The sequence below is a fragment of the Schistocerca serialis genome, chromosome 2, assembly GCF_023864345.2.
Source record: "Schistocerca serialis cubense isolate TAMUIC-IGC-003099 chromosome 2, iqSchSeri2.2, whole genome shotgun sequence".
In the NCBI taxonomy this organism is placed as follows: domain Eukaryota; kingdom Metazoa; phylum Arthropoda; class Insecta; order Orthoptera; family Acrididae; genus Schistocerca; species Schistocerca serialis.
In genome coordinates this window covers 911,006,958-911,026,535 of record NC_064639.1, presented here as the reverse complement: position 1 = coordinate 911,026,535, position 19,578 = coordinate 911,006,958, and the positions used below count along the sequence as shown (strand labels likewise).

Genomic DNA, 19,578 nt, shown 5'->3' with positions numbered 1-19,578 from the left:
ATACATTCCTCTTTTCCCATTACAAGATATTTTTATCCCTTCAATAATCCATGGTTTTTAATATGGCTTCTTACGATTATATTTCACTGTTTTCAAATATACTCACAAACATATCATGAAATAAATTATATTTTACGTTAACATCAGTTTCCCAGTATACTCTATCCCAATATAACTGCTGCAAGATTACTCTAAAATTACAATTGTTAAATTGTAATTCAGTTGTTAAATTGTTAACTGAATACACCAGTTTGGGGGACTGTTTTGCATTAATGTGTGGAGCTATGTAATATACTGTAACTAGCTGTACATCACAATCAGAAAGATTATTCTTAACAGAATAAATGTTTATCTTGGTATATGAAAAATTTTCTACCAGTCTGCTGCTTTCCTGTACTACCTGAGTAGAAAAATCAGTAACTGATGTCATATTGAAAGAACTAAGTGATAATTCAAAGTCGTTCTTCCTATCAGACCCTTTCGCAAAATCTACACTGAAATCCCCACAAATAATAATTTGCTTCCCTCTGTCTGACAGGTAACATGAAAAAGAATCCAAGTTTCTCAGAAATAGCTGACGATTTCCCAGTGTGGATCTACATACAGTTACAATAATAAAAGTACCATTATTCAGTTTAAGCTCACAGACGCATACATCCATATATTGCTCTACACAAAAAATTTTAATTTCTAAAGTTTTCATACCAGGATTACTTTTAACATATATGGCCACTCCTCCTTTGTACATATTGTTTCTACTTACATGTGCTGGAAGCTTTACCCACTTACATTCACCTTTTCCATTAATATATGATGTTCTGACAGGCATAGTACATCTATAACATCCTCCACTTCTAAATCTTCCTAACAAATGGAAAGCTCATTTACTTTGTTTTTTAACCCCCTGATATTCTGACGCAACATACTAACATTATTTTTCACTGTACTGTTGTGAGAATCTTGTGATATTTTAACATCTTTAATATCTGCCTGTCTGAGCTCATTAAGCTAGATTCTTTTCAATGTTGTATTACTGGACACTGATCTCAGTCTAAAAGTGAGGTACCCCCATGAGTTTCAGTGCCACCTCCCCCCCTCCTCCCCCCGTAAAGATTTTGCTATCAATCAAACCAATTTACCCTTCTCTTTCCTACTGAGATGTATGTCATGCCTAGTGAAATACCACCTACCAATAGCATCAACAGGAACCAAACCCATGTTCTGACCCAATAGCCACCCAAAGCAGCTGATCTAACTCCACATTAACCCAGCTTACTGTTTTCAGTCCCCCCCCATGAACCATGGACCTTGCCGTTGGTGGGGAGGCTTGCATGCCTCAGCGATACAGATAGCTGTACCGTAGGTGCAACCACAACGGAGGGGTATCAGTTGAAAGGCCAGACAAACGTATGGTTCCTGAAGAGGGGCAGCAGCCTTTTCAGTAGTTGCAGGGTCAACAACCTGGATGATTGACTGATCTGGCCTTGCAATATTAACCAAAACAGCCTTGCTGTGCTGGTACTGCGAACGGCTGAAAGCAAGGGGAAACTACGCCCGTAACTTTTCCCGAGGGCATGCAGCTTTACTGTATGGTTAAATGATGATGATGGCGTCCTCTTGGGTACAATATTCCGGAGGTATAATAGTTCCCCATTCGGATCTCCGGGTGGGGACTGCTCAAGAGGATGTCGTTATCAGGAGAAAGAAAACTGGTGGTCTATGGATCGGCGCGTGGAATGTCAGATCTCTTAATCGGGCAGGTAGATTAGAAAATTTAAAAAGGGAAATGGATAGGTTAAAGTTAAATATAGTGGGAATTAGTGAAGTTCGGTGGCAGGAGGAACAAGACTTTTGGTCAGGTGACTACAGGGTTATAAACACAAAATCAAATAGGGGTAATGCAAGAGTAGGTTTAATAACGAATAGGAAAATAGGAATGCGGGTAAGCTACTATAAACAGCATAGTGAACGCATTATTGTGGCCAAGATAGGTACAAAGCCCATGCCTACTACTGTAGTACAAGTTTATATGCCAACTAGCTCTGCAGATGACGAAGAAAATGAAGAAATGTATGATGAAATAAAAGAAATTATTCAGATAGTGAAGGGAGACGAAAATTTAATAGTCATGGGTGACTGGAATTCGACAGTAGGAAAAGGGAGAGAAGGAAACGTAGTAGGTGAATATGGATTGGGGCTAAGAAATTAAAGAGGAAGCCGTCTGTTAGAATTTTGCACAGAGCATAACTTAATCATAGCTAACACTTGGTTCAAGAATCATCAAAGAAGGTTGTATACATGGAAGAACCCTGGAGATACTAAAAGGTTTCACATAGAGTATATAATGGTAAGACAGAGATTTAGGAACCAGATTTTAAATTGTAAGACATTTCCAGGGGCAGATGTGGACTCTGACCACAATCCATTGGTTATGACCTGTAGATTAAAACTGAAGAAACTGCAAACAGGTGGGAATTTAAGGAGATGGGACCTGGATAAACTGACTAAACCAGAGGTTGTACAGAGTTTCAGGGAGAGCATAAGAGAACAATTGACAGGAATGGTGGAAAGAAATACAGTAGAAGAAGAATGGATAGCTTTGAGAGATGAAGTAGTGAAGGCAGCAGAGGATAATGTAGGTAAAAAGACAAGGGCTAGTAGAAATCCTTGGGTAACAGAAGAAATATTGAATTTAATTGATGAAAGGAGAAAATATAAAAATGCAGTAAATGAAGCAGGCAAAAAGGAATACAAACGTCTCAAAAATGAGATCAACAGGAAGTGCAAAATGGCTAAGCAGGGATGGCTAGAGGACAAAAGTAAGGATGTAGAGGTTTCTCTCACTAGGGGTAAGATAGATACTGCCTACAGGAAAATTAAAGAGAACTTTGGAGATAAGAGAACCACTTGCATGAACATCAAGGGCTCAGATGGAAACCCAGTTCTAAGCAAAGAATGGAAAGCAGAAAGGTTGGAGGCTCTATACAGGGGCGATGTTCTTGAGGACAATATTATGGAAATGGAAGAGGATGTAGATGAAGATGAAAATGGGAGACATGATACTGTGTGAAGAATTTGACAGAGCACTGAAAGACTTGAGTCGAAACAAGGCCCCCGGAGTAGACAACATTCCATTGGAACTTTTGACAGCCTTGGGAGAGCCAGTCCTGACAAAACTCTACCATCTGGTGAGCAAGATGTTTGAAACAGGCGAAATACCCTCAGACTTCAAGAAGAATACAATAATTCCAATCCCAAAGAAAGCAGGTGTTGACAGATGTGAAAATTACTGAACTATCAGTTTAATAAGCCACAGCTGCAAAATACTAATGCGAATTCTTTACAGATGAATGGAAAAACTGGTAGAAGCCGACCTCAGGGAAGATCAGTTTGGATTCCGTAGAAATGTTGGAACACGTGAGGCAATACTGACCCTATGACTTATCTTAGAAGCTAGATTAAGGAAGGGCAAACCTACGTTTCTAGCATTTGTAGACTTAGAGAAAGCTTTTGACAATGTTGACTGGAATACTCTCTTTCAAATTATGAAGGTGACAGGGGTAAAATACAGGGAGCGAAAGGCTATTTACAATTTGTATAGAAACCAGATGGCAGTTATGAGAGTCAAGGGACATGAAAGGGAAGCAGTGGTTGGGAAGGGAGTGAGACAGGGTTGTTGCCTCTCCCCAATGTTATTCAATCTGTATATTGAGCAAGCAGTGAAGGAAACAAAAGAAAAATTCGGAGTAGGTATTAAAATCCATGGAGAAGAAATAAAAACTTTGAGGTTCGCTGATGACATTGTAATTCTGTCAGAGACAGCAAAGGACTTGGAAGAGCAGTTGAACGGAATGGATAGTGTCTTGAAAGGAGGATATAAAATGAACATCAACAAAAACAAAACGAGGATAGCGGAATGTAGTCGAATGAAGTCGGGTGATGCTGAGGGAATTAGATTAGGAAATAAGACACTTCAAGTAGTAAAGGAGTTTTGCTATTTGGGGAGCAAAATAACTGATGATGGTCGAAGTAGAGAGGATATAAAATGTAGACTGGCAATGGCAAGGAAAGCGTTTTTGAAGAAGAGAAATTTGTTAACACTGAGTATAGATTTAAGTGTCAGGACGTCATTTCTGAAAGTATTTGTATAGAGTGTAGCCATGTATGGAAGTGAAATGTGGACGATAAATAGTTTGGACAAGAAGAGAATAGAAGCTTTCGAAATGTGGTGCTACAGAAGAATGCTGAAGATTAGATGGGTAGATCACATAACTAATGAGGAAGTATTGAATAGGATTGGGGAGAAGAGAAGTTTGTGGCATCGGGATCGGTTGGTAGGACATGTTCTGAGGCATCAAGGGATTACCAATTTAGTATTGGAGGGCAGCGTGGAGGGTAAAAATCGTAGAGGGAGACCAAGAGATGAATACACTAAGCAGATTCAGAAGGATGTAGGTTGCAGTAGGTACTGGGAGATGAAGAAGCTTGCACAGGATAGAGTAGCATGGAGAGCTGCAGCAAACCAGTCTCAGGACTGAAGACCACAACAACAACAACAACAACAACAACAACTGTTCAGTTGGGGCCAATCATACCACATGAATACAGGCATCAACCCAACATTTATAAAGTTCAATGCAGCATCTATTTCCACCAGGTCACTCTCGATATTGTAGCCATTGATCCCTATCTATATTGTTTCCTGCTCCACTGACCACCACAATACACTCCTGCTCATTTGTTGCTACGAGGTTAAGGATGTTGACACAACCATTTACATTAGATGTGACTTCCTGAACTAACTGATTAAAATAATTTTAAAGCAAGCATTTAATAAAGTTTCTGACCAGGTTTTATATCTACCACCTGCTTTGAACAAGTATTTTTATCAACATATCAAGGGTAGATTGAAGTCACCAACAAATATAATTGTATGAGTGGGGTACCTGTTTGAGATGACACTCAAGTTTCTTTGAACTGTTCAGCAACTGAATCATCTGAGTTGGAATTCAGTTTCTCCAATAAGGTTGCAGGTACAAGATTATTTCACCACTCAAGAAGCCACTCTTGGCAGGCCCTTAACTACAGTTCCATTTCACCCAGTTGCGTTTTGGGCAGTTTACACAGTTGCAGTCCATTGCCTGCATCGCTCTACAGTTCCAGCAGATGTCTGTTAACAAGTGATTGTCAAACTTTAAATGCCATGTGTTTGAGTGATATTTAAGTCAGAGTCAAACTTATAAACAGTTAGACGCATCAATCCAGACTGAACTTCTACACATTACATAGTTCTCTTTCAATGTATTAGCTTAGTTTCGCACATAGGACTTGAACTACAGAGCCATGTGCCATTCATCACTCAAGGCTGAAATTTTCATTGTATGCTGTGTGAGCATGTCAGTTTCTAGCATGCAAGCCAGCTGTCTTGTACAGCAACTATTTTTCTGTAGAAGGATGTTTGTAGTTGGATGCTGGGCTTCAAACTTATTTTGCTAAATACAACATTGACCTTTGAAGCTGGTATAGATATTTTTATTTTATTTGAGGGATGTAATTGATAACTTTCAAATTTTGATACAATTACTGCAGAGATGATATGAAATTTTGATGAAATACACTTCCAGCAAAAAAATTGCACCCTTTCAGAGGTATCCATTTCACTCAAGATTTATTGTTGGAACAGTTCATATGGAGTACATGAAATGATTACATTTGTAAATCAACAGCACAAATGGTTCTGAGGTACCAGGTATTGAGTCATGTAATCTCCATGGGCAGCAATGCAGCACTGACTATGGCTCCAATCAGTTGTACAAATCACGAATGTCCTGGAATATGTTATGCTATGCCCGCTCAACCTGTCCTCATAGTTCTGTAGGAATTTTTGGCTGATAAGTCACATAAGTCACTTCTCGTCCCATAATATCCCATATATGCTTGATTGGAGACAATTACGGACATTATGCTGTCAGGGATGTTGCTGCACATATTACACAGCATATTGAGTTTCGTGGATGATATGTGGCCCAGCATTATTCTGTTGGGATAACACATCACCTTCTTGTTGAAAGAACAGCAAAAGAATGGGTCTAACAACATTCTGCACTACCAGGCACTGGTTAGCATCCCCTCCAGAAACACCAACAGGGAATGAGAGTTGTAACTTATTGCAGGCCAGACCATAAACACTGGTTTTGAGGCAGTGTGTCTTGGAAGAATGCAATCTATGAGACCATGCTCTCCAGGTCGACATCATACGCACAAAAGACCATCACTTGTGTCCGGGCAGTATCTGTTTTCATTAATGAAGACCATGGTGCACCATTCCATCTTCCATGTGATCCTCTGATGGCACCAGTCAGGCTGCGCATGTCGATGCTGTGATGAGAGAGGAAAACAGGCTAGAGGTATGCGTGCTCATAGTCCCACTGCTAACAACTGGTTTGCAACAGTTTATGTTGACATGTCTGGCCTCATAAGTCCTCTTATGTGTGCTGTTGTAGCTGTACAATGTGCCACTGCTCCACTTGCAATATAATGATCCTGGCAGGTGTCTGTGCTATGTGGACATCCATAATCTTATCTACAGATGTGAAAATGTTCACGTGACCACTGATACCAACATTGTTGTACAACTGACAAGGCACATCCAACTTGTGTGGCACTTCTCTGCAAGGACCAACTCGTAACTCAGAAGCCCACAATTTGACCCCTTTCAAACTTGCTTAGTTGCCTGTAGGAAGCACAAGTATGTCTCCAAGGCATGGTTGCCTGCTTGGTTTACATGTTCGCACTACACTGAGCTTTATGGTTGTGAGAATTCCCTATTAAAGGGGAGACAAAGATGGTGCTTTGATAGCTATGCAACTTTTCTATCTGTTGGTTGACAATGTTGAAATCATTATCAGTATAGACACTCTCCCCCAGGTTGCCATATGCCATCATCGGATTAACACACATTGTCTTTCCAGGAGCAAAATCTTTTTTCCTTTTCCAGCAGTGTATTTAGGACAGTATTGATAAAGACTCATAATAACTAAAAAAGTTTGTCACCAAGTTCTCCACCATGTGCTCTACAATTCTAAGTAACAACATTTGACTGAACTTCTAAGATATATTAGTAGTTTGATAGATTAAGTTTTATTTTTAAAAAAGTGTTCTTACTGTAATTATGAGATGCTGCACTTTTCACCCAACTTTCAGTGTGATTTGTTAACTTCTGCCTATGGGCAAATCTGCTGATCCTGGATATTTGTTTTTCAGCACTATGATGCCACATATTCTACTGGTAGTAAAGAATATTCTTTTTGATCAGTGATTTACAGGATAACATAAGGCATTTTCCCAATTGCATCTGAGCGCAATAGTAAGTTTTCAACTAACAAATGCATAGTCTAGCTGATGACAACTTAAAATATTCCTTAATGTGAGGATTTAATGTTTAATATCCTACTGTTGGTGACATCATTATGGGAGGCAAAAGGTATAATCAATAGTATGCCAACTGCATTGATTCATGATATGTCTGCTTAATATTTTGACTGATATATACTGCAATAGCAGAAAATCGCAATTTAGTCAATGGTGTAATTTCAAAATGTAAGTAGAAGAGAGCCATACACTCAATTAAAACTATTTATTAAACATAAAAATGACTTGATAAGACAGCAACTCTATACTGACTTTCCCTCTCCTGCCCTTTATCACATCAGTATCTCACCTGAATTATTCTGTCTGTAAGAACTCTTAAACTCTAAATTACTGTGTGCATGTGCATATGTGTGTGTGTGTGTGTGTGTGTGTGTGTGTGTGTGTGACACACGTGCACATGAGTGTGCACAAATGCGTGTGTGTGTAGATGCAGATGTGTGCATGTAAATCTAAATGTGTCTTTGTCAAAATCTTTACTATAATATTTAACTCCTTATTTATGTCACAAAGGAATCTTTTAGTCTGCAACAGACTGTGTTATGATTTCTTGACCAATTGATACTATCTGCCAATCTGGTACTTGACATAAAACTTTTGCTTTCATGAAAAACAGTCTAAACAACTAACTTGTCCGGGTATTGTTCACAAACAGCTCCTACAGTTTTAATTCCATCGGTACCTCGCTCATCCTTTTCAATTTCCATAGAAGCTTGCCCATATACCATTCTGCACCTATAGTCCTGAGAAAAGGGTTATTACAGAATATGACAGTGCTGTGAAACTTTCTGATAATTAGAAGCTGTGAAACTTTCTGATAATTAGAAGCTGTGAATGTGTTTAGGGTCATACCTGGATGCTTCAGTTACTAAGTAGATAGATGTGAGATGAGCCACTTTACAGCGTAGTTTTAATCTGTTAGAATGTTTTTCATTATTTATGTGTCCGTTTATACAGCTCAATATTCCCTCATATGTGGTGGGTAGTTAACTTTCCTCATACTAGTGTTATGCACTGGTTATCATGTTTAATCATCTGAGTGCAAATTTCTCCTGGTTTCAGGAATTGTAGAATGATTCATTCCAAATATGTAGCTCATAAGAAAAATCTCAAGTAAGCCATAGACTGAATATGTACAAATCTTACTGCAGTTGAACAATACTGTAATGATTTCCTTGGTTTTCCTCCTTTAACATATTAACACATTTACATGACTGAATGTTTCCTTTATTTTCCAATTTTTGCATCTTACAATTAGTTTATGTACTTCAATGACAGAAAGAATCATTAGTCATTCTTGATAATATTCTTGTTATTTCTGCGTCTGAATCATACAAGCATCTTGATACAATATTTCAGAGAACCATCTGGTCACCATCTAGAGGTGATAATTCTGTTTGATTACTCTCATCACAACTCATTCTTACTGTGCACAGTGAAGATGCAGATGAAGAGGCTTGCACAAGACCGAGTAGCACGAAGAGCTGGAGCAAATTAGTCTTCAAACTGAAGACCGCACAAACAACAACAAGCATCAAATACCTCTGTTGATTCAGTCAAAGATTTTTTTTAACATCAGATAAAATGAAATTCCATATTTTTCTTATTTATGAGAGCAATCATTTGAACTATTTTTCTAGTTGCTTCCTGTTTGTTTTATTTACAATCTGTTGAGAAACATACTTTCACTGAATTATAACAAAAGATAAAAATACATATTTGTAGTTTTTAGACAATGCAGGTGCTAGACTGTAACCCATATTTTCTAGAATAGTTATCTAACTGTTTAAATTATCTGGCCTTCAGAATGTTTTGAGGAATTTCTTTATAATGTCCTTCTCCTTCATGTTACTTTCATTTCAGTGTACCCAATTTTACATTGACTCCATTTAGATATCTGTGTCAATATATTCACACTCCCCCTACTTGTTTGCTAGTGCTTCTGAAACCTTGAGTTAGTTAACTCCAAGTCGTGTAGCTCATATTCATGGTAGGCACTAAATTTTGTGATATAAAACATTGAAAGATTTTTGACTGACTACTTATTTCTTTTCAGAAATTGTTCTATGCTTAGAGAGAATTTGTTAAAGAGAAACTACTTTTAATCTACTTTTTAAAATACTTTTACTGTCTCTCAGATATTTTATTTCAATGAAAAGGTTATCCAAAAGTTTTATGGCTAAATATTGCTCTACAGAGAATTAGTTAAAGAGAAACTACTTTAATCTACATTTTAAAATACTTTTACAACGAAAAGGTTATCCAAAAGTTTTATGGCTAAATATTACATTCTTTTCTGTGCCAAATATAAATTAACTAGAGGGAAGTGTACATAATTTTTCCTTCTATTACTGTGTTTCTGATATCTCTATTATTCTCAAAGTGCAATGGATAATCAATAAAAAGTTTCATGACTGAGTAAATATAGTGTGAGGCTATGGTTGATATTCCCAGTTGTTATAACAGATGCCTGCAAGATATACTTGTGCAAACTTGTAAGGGTGCAGATATTGATCCTATACTTAAAAGAACGAATCTACCCTTATGCTTCTTTGCTACAGCACCGTGGCACTGCTAATGGTGATGTCCCATAGTTCTAGAAGGGAGAGTTTGGTATCTGGAAATTGTCTGGGGTGAAGGAGTGAGTCAGTCAAGCCAAACATGCCTGCAGGACAGACTCTGTGTGCCTGTGCTTCCAGTAATCATGCATAAAACTGAAGTATTAGGTTTGTGCATAAGTTCATAGCTTTCTTGTTTTCCTTGTTGGTATTCTGGTTGCTGTTGGTTTATTTATCAATTGTCATTTTTATTTGTAATTTAGTATTGCTATTTGAGTTTACATTTTGTCATTACGTCATTTGGAGATAGTGTTTGGAACCGTGGATGTCAGAAAATGGAGTGCCAGGTGGGGAAATCGGAACATTTCTGACATAATATTCTGTTTGAGTTCAGTAGAGGAATGACAGTAGTGGAGGGAGCCAGAAAAAATTGCACTGTGTGTGGGGATAATGCCACTGGACAGAGCATGGCATGATATGGTTTTCTTGTTGAAAGGAAGATAGGTTTGACATCAGTGATTCCACATTCAGGAAGACCATCGGGGTTTGATGAAGATCATTTAAATGCATTAATTCACATCAGTGTACCTGAGAGATGTAAAATGTGATGAACTGTAATTATTTCACCGTTGTGCAACATTTGCATGCAGTGAGGATGATTCAAAAATTGGGTGTACTGTTACAACATGCTCTAAGCCAAATTCACAAAAATCGCAGATGGCCATATGCCCCCCCCCCCCCCCCCCCCCACACACACACACGACTGTAGTCACAGGCAACTGAAACCAGTTCAGCTGCCTGAGTCTGCAGTCGTGTGTGAGCTGCATTTGCATGAGTGTGTGTGTGTGTGTGTGTGTGTGTGTGTGTGTGTATTGTTGACAAAAGCCAATGGCTGAAAGCTTTAACTAAGAGTGTCTTTTTGTTGTGCCTATCTGTGACTCAGCATCTCTGCTATACGGTGAATAGCAACTTTCTTTCTCATAATATTGTTACATTCCATCCTGGATTTTCCACTGTTTGATAAGGAAAAGAGAAGAATGGTTCAACCCAAAGAAAGCAGCAGGTCCCCATCAAAGACCTACATGCATCCACAAAAGATAATGCTATGCATCTGGTCAAACAGCAACAATGTGGTGTGCTATGAATTGCTTCCCCGAGGTGTAATCAACAATGCTGACATTTATTGTCAACAACTGAGACATCTTGCAGATGCAATCCAAGAAAAATAACCAAGAAGACTGCTAGTCCATAATAATGCCCGTCTGTGTTCTGTTACACTGATAAAAAACACTATACAGAAACTGGGTTGGGAAATTATTCTGCACCCACCTTAATCACCTGATTTTACACTTCTGCTCTCTGTCAAACAACCTTCAACAAACTTACTTTCTGGATGAAAAAGTGCTCTGATCATAGCTCAACAAATTCTTCAGCCCAAACCACGTGACTTCTGCAGTGACGAAATCGAAAAGTTACCCCAACATTGGCAGACTGTTGTAAATAGTGAAGGAGAACATATTAATGATGACTAAAGTCCTGTTATGTGTATCTGTTGTGTTTATTAAACTTATAGGAAAATGCAGTGAACTGACACATCAAACCAATATTTTGTGGAGATCTTTTACAAAGATGCACCCAAGCTATCACACGAGTACGACATGTATGTGTGTGAGGAAAGTGAGAATTTGGATGCTCAGGATTAATTTGTATCGGGGGCATTGTTATACAGTGAAATGTTGATTGTAAAGTAAAGAATCATCAAAGGTATCCTGGTGTAAGGTTGTGATAGATGAGTGCTGCAATTGTAGTGTGAGTGCTCTCAGTACAAGTGGAGACATAATAGTTGAATTTAAAGTGGAAGAAATTAACTACATCATAGAAAAGTGTTCACATATTACTGTCTCTTCATTATTGTTAGAATATTTTGGAAGAGAATGAATACAGAACAGTGTGGGAGAATAGACAGGGTAGGATCAAGGTCTGAACTATAGTTTTCAGTGCACGTACCTTGGGAGTAATTTTGTCCTCCAAAACTGGTTACTTATGAATGTCCGATACCTAATTTTCCAACAACACTGACTATAGCAAGTACAGAGTGTACATGGGGGGATGGCAAATTCCCGAAATTTTCCCGGGTGAAAATACACATTTTCCTGGTCGAAAGTAGATTTTTTCCATTTTTGGTGACAATATACTTTCCCTCAGAACTGTAAAACTTATCAATCTTTTTAATGGTAAAGGTTTTGTTCACAGGGATAGAACTTTTCAGAACTTAAGGAAATGAACCCCAGCAGAAAACAACTCATTTTGGAAAAATCTTTGAAGCGCAGAAACATGTGCACTGCATATTTTCATATTATGGAAGTATAAGTACGAATTCCACCAAATACACTGTTAGCTTCTGAAGCATTTGCTGCACAATGTGCTTTTTAATTTTCACACGGTCACAGCTCATGTCACATGATCTCAGCAGCCAATGTCAGCAGACATTCACAGCAAAAGATATAAGATGCAGTCAGCCAACAGCAACATTGCTGTTAAGAAGCACATACACTTGGTTTACATTAATATACGAGGACTATCCACATAGTACATTATGTTTTGGAATTAAAAATAAATAAAGAATTGGAAAATTTTTTATTATATACAGATGAAAACCACACTTAAATACTACTTTTCCACATAGTTGCCATTTAAATTAAGGCACTTATCGTAGCGATGGACGAGCTTGGAAATTCCTTTGTCGTAAAATTTGGCCGCCTGCGCCTTCAACCACATGGTTACCTCTTCCTGAAGCTGTGCATTGTCATCAAAACGCTGCATAGCCAACCACTTATTCATTGCTGGGAATAAGTGGAAGTCGCTTGGTGCCAGGTCAGGACTGTACGGCGGATGAGGAAACAACTCCCACTTAAAAGATTCGAGAACTTCATGAGTGGCATTTGCCGTGTGGGCCTGGGCGTTGTCATGAATCAGCAAGATCTTTGAGCCCAACTTTCCCCTGTGCTTGTTTTGTATTGCTCTTCTGAGGTTGTGCAGAGTTTGGCAATACCTTTGAGAGTTTATTGTAGTGCCTCTTTCCAGGAAATCCACAAAAATCACACCTTTTCTGTCCCAAAAGACAGCCGCCATCACCTTCCTTGCCGACATTGTCTACATGCATTTCTTGGGTTTTTGGGGGGAATTTGCGTGCCCCCACTGCATTGACTGCAATTTTGTCTTGCAGTTCACATGCTTAACCCATGTTTCGTCACCAGTAACGATGCGATCGAGTAATGAGTCGCCATCTTTCTCGTAAGCGTCCAAAAACGTTAACGCTGCAGCCATTCGCTGATTTTTGTGAGTCTCTGTCAAGATTTTTGGTATCCATCTTGCACAAAACTTGTGATAACCAAGCTTTTCAGTAATGATTTCGTGCGACAAACTTCATGAAATTTGTGGAAAACTCATGGAGAGTTCCGTTATTGTGAAATTACGGTTTTCACGGACCGTGACATCGACTTTTTCGGCAAGTTTGGCAGTCACTATGCTGGGTCTTCCACTTCGCTCTTTGTCGTGAACGTTAGTTCGACCATTTTTAAATTTTAGGACCCATTGATGCACTCCACCTTCAGTGATTATGTTGTCCCCATACACTTCACAAAGCTGCCAATAGATTTCTATCGGTGTACAGTTTTTTGTAGTCAGAAACCTTATTACAGCACGCACTTCACACTTCGCGGCATTTTCAATTAACGCTGACATTTCAAACCGTCACAGTAACTCGACGGAGCAGCGGAATGCCATGACACCAAGATGGCCGCGCTAGCCCCACCCGTAACGGACACAAACGAAAACGTAATGTACTTTGTGGATAGCCCTCGTACATATAGTACAGCTGCAAGAAAAGCTAAGCTTTTAAATATAAAACTGCTTGTCAAAATTTTTTTGCTGTTTTTCCTCAGGATGTGGTTAGGCAGGATCCTAAGAACACAGCTTAAATAGCAGCAGCTGAATATTTTTGAGAATCACAATTATAAGTCTCACTGCTGCACACTGAACATTGCTGAATGCATGATCTGTTGAGCACTGACTTTTCCACAGAAAAACCAATTATGTGTGAAACTGCTCAAGAGCTCACCTTCGATAATTGCACTTGTTACCATCATTATTATGACACAACTGAAATAAATATGAAAACTAACCTTGAAGCTTGATCTGTTTTAGCATAAGTTACCCCTTAAGATACATCAAACACAAATGTTCCAGTAAAATTTTAAATAATGGCATAAATGGCTGGCCTTCAGTGCCCAAAATGTTTCTAAGTGGCAGGTCCTCAACATGTTAAATTTTGAGCGAGAGTCAAATGCTCCATAATTTAAGAGATTCATCACACATTGTCACATGTAACACAACTCATCTTGCGTAAAAGGCAATTTACTTTAAAAGTAATGCTTCTCAAACCACCATTCACAATATTTTCCTGCGACCTGTTAGATCTGTAAACAGTTGTGATGGTCCACTCATCAAAAACTGTTTGTTATTTTGAAATATTGCATAATCTTTGTCCTAAAGCCTTCAACACATTTTGCTGTTGGCAAACGCTTGTGTGTGCACTGTGCTTCATGGCTATAAATGGCACATTTTATTTACAACTAAGGTTTTATTTTGGTGTTATTCTCTTGCTTATGTTTTATTGCTGCAATATTATTCTGCAGTAGTGTGCTAAAGTAAAATTCTTTATTAGAGCATCAGTTCTTACCAGACAAAATTAAAAAGTGAAAAGTATTAAAAAATTCCTGGGTTTTCCTTGATTTTTCTGGATGAAAAAAGTCCCACATTTTTCTTTGTTGTCCTGGGGCATATATGCTCAGAAGTAATAACCAACTATAAATTAAAAAAAGTGCAGTATGGCTTACAAACTTCACACACAATTTTAATTACTATCTTTCACAAAATGAATACATTGTGCATAAGTGAGGAGTAATCCCAGAATATTTTTCTGATCCCAGAATATTATAGTGTTGAATGTCAGTGAACGAGAATATGAAAATTATGTTCACTTACTGACTGCATGTCCTCAAAATTCACAGTTAGCTTCATGGGAGATGTAGCACAACCTAAATGTTTTAGCACATGTATGGAATGGTGTTCTTAATTTAGGTTTTCATTAATACACACACCAGTGAATTTTGAACTTTCACATTGTTTATTATTTTTTGATTGTAATCTACATTTATAGTAGGTGGAGTATTTATGACAATACAAAACTGATGAGCTATGTTTTTTCAAAACTTAAATCTTGTTCATTTCTGCAAAACCAGTTAATAACATACACAAACAAATAACTTACTATTTTCCCTGTGGATGCAGCTTTGATTGGATTAACAATAATGACATATCACTGGCAAAAAGGACTATTTTTTCACTTTCATTAAAATAAACTGATAGATCACTAACACAGAGCAAGGAACAGACTTCGAATCAAGATCAAGCCCTGTGGAATGCCCACTGTAATTTCTCACCATGAAGTTGATATAGTATCACTGTTTATATCGATATTCCTATTGGAAGTTTGTGCATCCTGCTTCTTGAATGGGAACTCAACCACATATGTATTGACCCATGTACACCACAAAAAATGTGTAATGCAATATTATGAATAAAGAGTCAAAAGCCTCTGATGAATCACAGTTAGTCCAACCAATGATACACAGTCATCTAAAATTTTATTATGTAGTCAGTGAAGATGTAAACAGCTTCCTCAGTATAGAGCCCTTTTGAAATCCAATCTGTCACTGACTAAGTGTCTCATTACCACTGAAGTGCGTGGCAACCTTTGAGTACATCCTCCTGCATTCAAAAGCATGTTAATCTGTGATAAATGTTGCAGAAGAATCTTTGCTCCCAAAATCTGATTTGCTTCAATAATTATGTAAAGTCTACACTGTATTTCCAAAAGATTATCACCTCCTTAACACATCTTCGTACATCATATGATGATTAATATATTTGACAAGACATGTAAATCATGTTCAAAATTATACCCTTAAGAGATTTTAGATGAAAAACAAAATGTTGGTAGTAAGATTTTCAAACAGTAGTAAAATAGTACTCACCCAGTTTTCACAAAATTTGCCCACATAGCAATAAGTGTTTCTGAGACATGTGTTTCTGGTTCACCATCTTGGAAAAATGGAAATCCAAGAGAAGAGATATAAAACAGGTACATGAGATCATCATGATGTGCCACACCTGCAATAAATTATGTAAAATTCACTTTTACAACTGCTAGGCTGTATAATACAACCAGTTCTTGAAACAGGTTAATTTCACTACATTTACTAGCCAATCTTCGTTTTCTTTTTTTTTTCAGTTTTTTAGGACAACAAATTTTTATAAGCTATTTCTAAATAGTCTTATTTTTAAGGCATTTTATAACATTTTGGCTATTGATGAATAAATAAAATTTGATTGCTGAAATAGAAAGAAAAATAAGTGTATGATGTAAGACACTAGACTGTAATATGTAAAACTTACCATATGGTGTAGTTGTTCCTGGAATATAAAAGAAGCTGTACCTGCCCTGATATGAAAATTTATAGAAGTAGACTGGGTACCTACTAATTTTTGCTATTATTTTAGCGGCCCGATCTTCACCAAAGCAAATAATGGCATCTGCATAAAGCTGCAAGAAATAATAAAAATGAAAATAAATGTGGATGGCAATTTTCTGACATGATGTGATTGTATATTTGTGCAAATTGAAGTCAATATTACCTTTCCAAGCCCATCTAATGAAGTGTTGGTAATTGGTTGATTTTTAAGATAAAATTTTTTGAGCTCTTGGCTAATGTGATGTGACTGATTTGTTCCTCGTTCATACATGAAGGCAATTGGAGCAACAAATTCAAAATTTTCATACATGTCATTGGCTAGAGTTGCATTCATTGTTACAGCTACAAATAGTGTAAGTTTAAAAATAAGTTAAGTATAAATAATATTCCTTTACACTAGTACTATTATTAATCAGTTTTACTTTAGCTCATAGAACACATGTTTTTTCTTTTATTTTTGATACTTACACAATGCTCTCCAAGAAAATTCATCTTTAGTGAAACCTGTTAGCCATGGTACCTGAGTAAAATTTCTGTGCAACAGCTGTAAATAAGGCTCTTCAGTAAGATATCTCTCTCTCCCATCATGTAGATCAGACTCAATAACTGGGTAATATTTGAGAATTGGATCACGAGCCCATTCCTAGTTGAAAATTTTTTTGTCAATATAACCACTCTTGATAAAATAGGTAATGGAATAGGACTTCATTGCAACTTTTTTTTGTATTGCAAAACCCTTGACACTGAAATAACACAAACCCTTAATAGTCCAATTGATTCAGCAATGTCTCTAGCTGGTTTTGCACGGAGACATTCTGCAATCAGTTGGGATGTTGCAGTAGGACATCCAAGTAAACTGGCATGTTTCCTTGCTATTGCTATTGGATCATGGTCGATATCCCACCTGGTATCAATAGATGCACTCATTGAAATTGCTCTATGGAACAAACCTGGAAACAATGATTTAATGAGATTTACCAAATACATTTTTATAACTATTCATAAAAAATTCTAATTTATTTTTGCAGTGCTTCCTATTGCAGAAATTGTATCTTTGATAAGAGTTTTTTCTTTCTTGTTAGTTTTGAAACACGAAAATCTTTCAGGGTTGCTTATATAATGAGGTATTGTCATACGATATGCAATTAAATTGAGTATCAATTATTCTAGGAGCCACATTATTGATCTAAAAGTAACAGAATCAACTGCATTCACTCCTACCCCTCTCTTTCTCTTACTCTCTGCTTTTAGCCTTCTTTATTGCTCTCTTCGTTCTTTCCCTTCATATTAAATCTCACAGTGTCATTAACATATAAAAAAACAAATACTGTTTCTGTTTTATTTACCGAAATAAAAAGTTTGTTTTTGGGATTACTTTATGTTACATATGTGAAAGAAAAATAGCAATTATGTGAATTTAATCACTCATTACAATGACTGCATTGATACATCTCTAACAAGATACATGAGTATATGTGTATCTTGCATAATGTGGCCCACCTCAGGGCAGCAAATGATCTTTCTTCTCAGATTAATAAGAATGTGCACCTGACTGATGTAAATGAAATTACTCAGAGTGAATGCTTTAGATTCATTCTGCACATAGGCATTTCATGATGTAGCATGGTAAACCTGCTAGAGAACAGATTCTTACCCACCTCAGTATCATGTTGTGATGGGTTAATACAGCTAATCAAAGTTCTTCACAAGCTGACAAACTGTGGAGATATTGTCCGGACAATAATATAACATTTTGCTTGAATTACCACCTAGAATGGAGCCTTGCAGAATAGCACAAATATCAGTTTGATTGAAAATTGAGTCTTCAGTTCCACCAGTCATGTAATTTGCAAATCCACCTTCTCCATGTGAAAACTGGATTCAGCACTGTCTGTGGCACATTTCACAATGCAATCATGCCAGAAATCGTTAATGTATGTTGTGGTGCTCTGCAAGGATATTAACTAACCCCATCATATTTTTAATTCATCTGTACACTGTGCCGATAAAGTCATAGGACACCTCCTAATATTGTGTTGGACCTCCTTTTGCCTGGCACAGAACAGCAGCTCACTGGGGCATGGATTCAACAAGTCGTTGGACATCCCCTGCAGGAATATTGAGCCATGCTGCCTCTATAGTCGTCCATAATTGTGAAAGTACTGCTATAGCAGGATTTGTGCATGAACTGACCTCTTGGTTATGTCACATAAATGTCTGATGGGTAGCAAAATCATTTGCTCAAATTGTCAACAATGTTTTTCAAATCAATCATGACCAATTATGGGCTGGTGATAAAGCACACTGTTATCCATAACAATTCTGTTGTCGTTTGGGAACATGAAGTCCATGAATGACTGCAAATGGTCACCAAGTAGGCAAACATAACCATTTCCACTAAATGATCAATTCAGCTGGACCAGAGGATCCATTCCATTCTACATAAACATAGCCCATACCATTATGGAAACACCACCAAATTGTACAGTGGCTTGTTGACAACCTGGGTCCATGATTTTGTGGGATCTGCACCACACACAATGCCTAACATTAGCTGTTACCAACTGAAATTGGGACTCATCTGACCAGGCCAGTTTTGCAATTGTCTAGGGTCCAACCGATGTGGTCACGAGCCAAGAGCCATCGCCCATTAATGACAAATTTCACTGCACTGTCCTAACAAAGACAGCTGTTGAACATACTACCATCCCAGATGTTGGCCTCCACCTCAAAGATGGCTACATCAGTACCTCTGTCCAAATCAAACCTGCTAACCACCAACAATACCTCCACTTTGACAGCTGCCACTCGTTCCATACCAAGAAGTCCCTCTGTACAGGCTAGCTAACCATGGTCATCACATCTGCAATGACAAGCAGTCCCTCTCAAAATATACTGAGGATCTCACTGCAACCTTCATTGACTGTAATTATCCTCTCATTCTTGTACAATAACAAATCTTCTATGCTTTATTCTTCCAGTTTCCCACCACCTCC

General features: G+C 37.6%; 1 protein-coding gene across 1 annotated transcript in view; it reads right to left on the bottom strand.

The window, feature by feature from the left end:
* LOC126458269 (esterase E4-like) overlaps positions 1-19,578 on the bottom strand; it is an 84,012-nt gene that overhangs the window by 16,141 nt on the left and 48,293 nt on the right. Inside the window, exons 5-9 of the mRNA XM_050095195.1 lie at positions 17,342-17,532; positions 17,051-17,225; positions 16,746-16,924; positions 16,506-16,653; positions 16,085-16,220 (exon numbers count right to left, since the gene is read on the bottom strand). Coding sequence (XP_049951152.1) covers positions 16,085-16,220; positions 16,506-16,653; positions 16,746-16,924; positions 17,051-17,225; positions 17,342-17,532 — 829 coding nt within the window. The remainder of the gene's footprint in view (positions 1-16,084; positions 16,221-16,505; positions 16,654-16,745; positions 16,925-17,050; positions 17,226-17,341; positions 17,533-19,578) is intronic.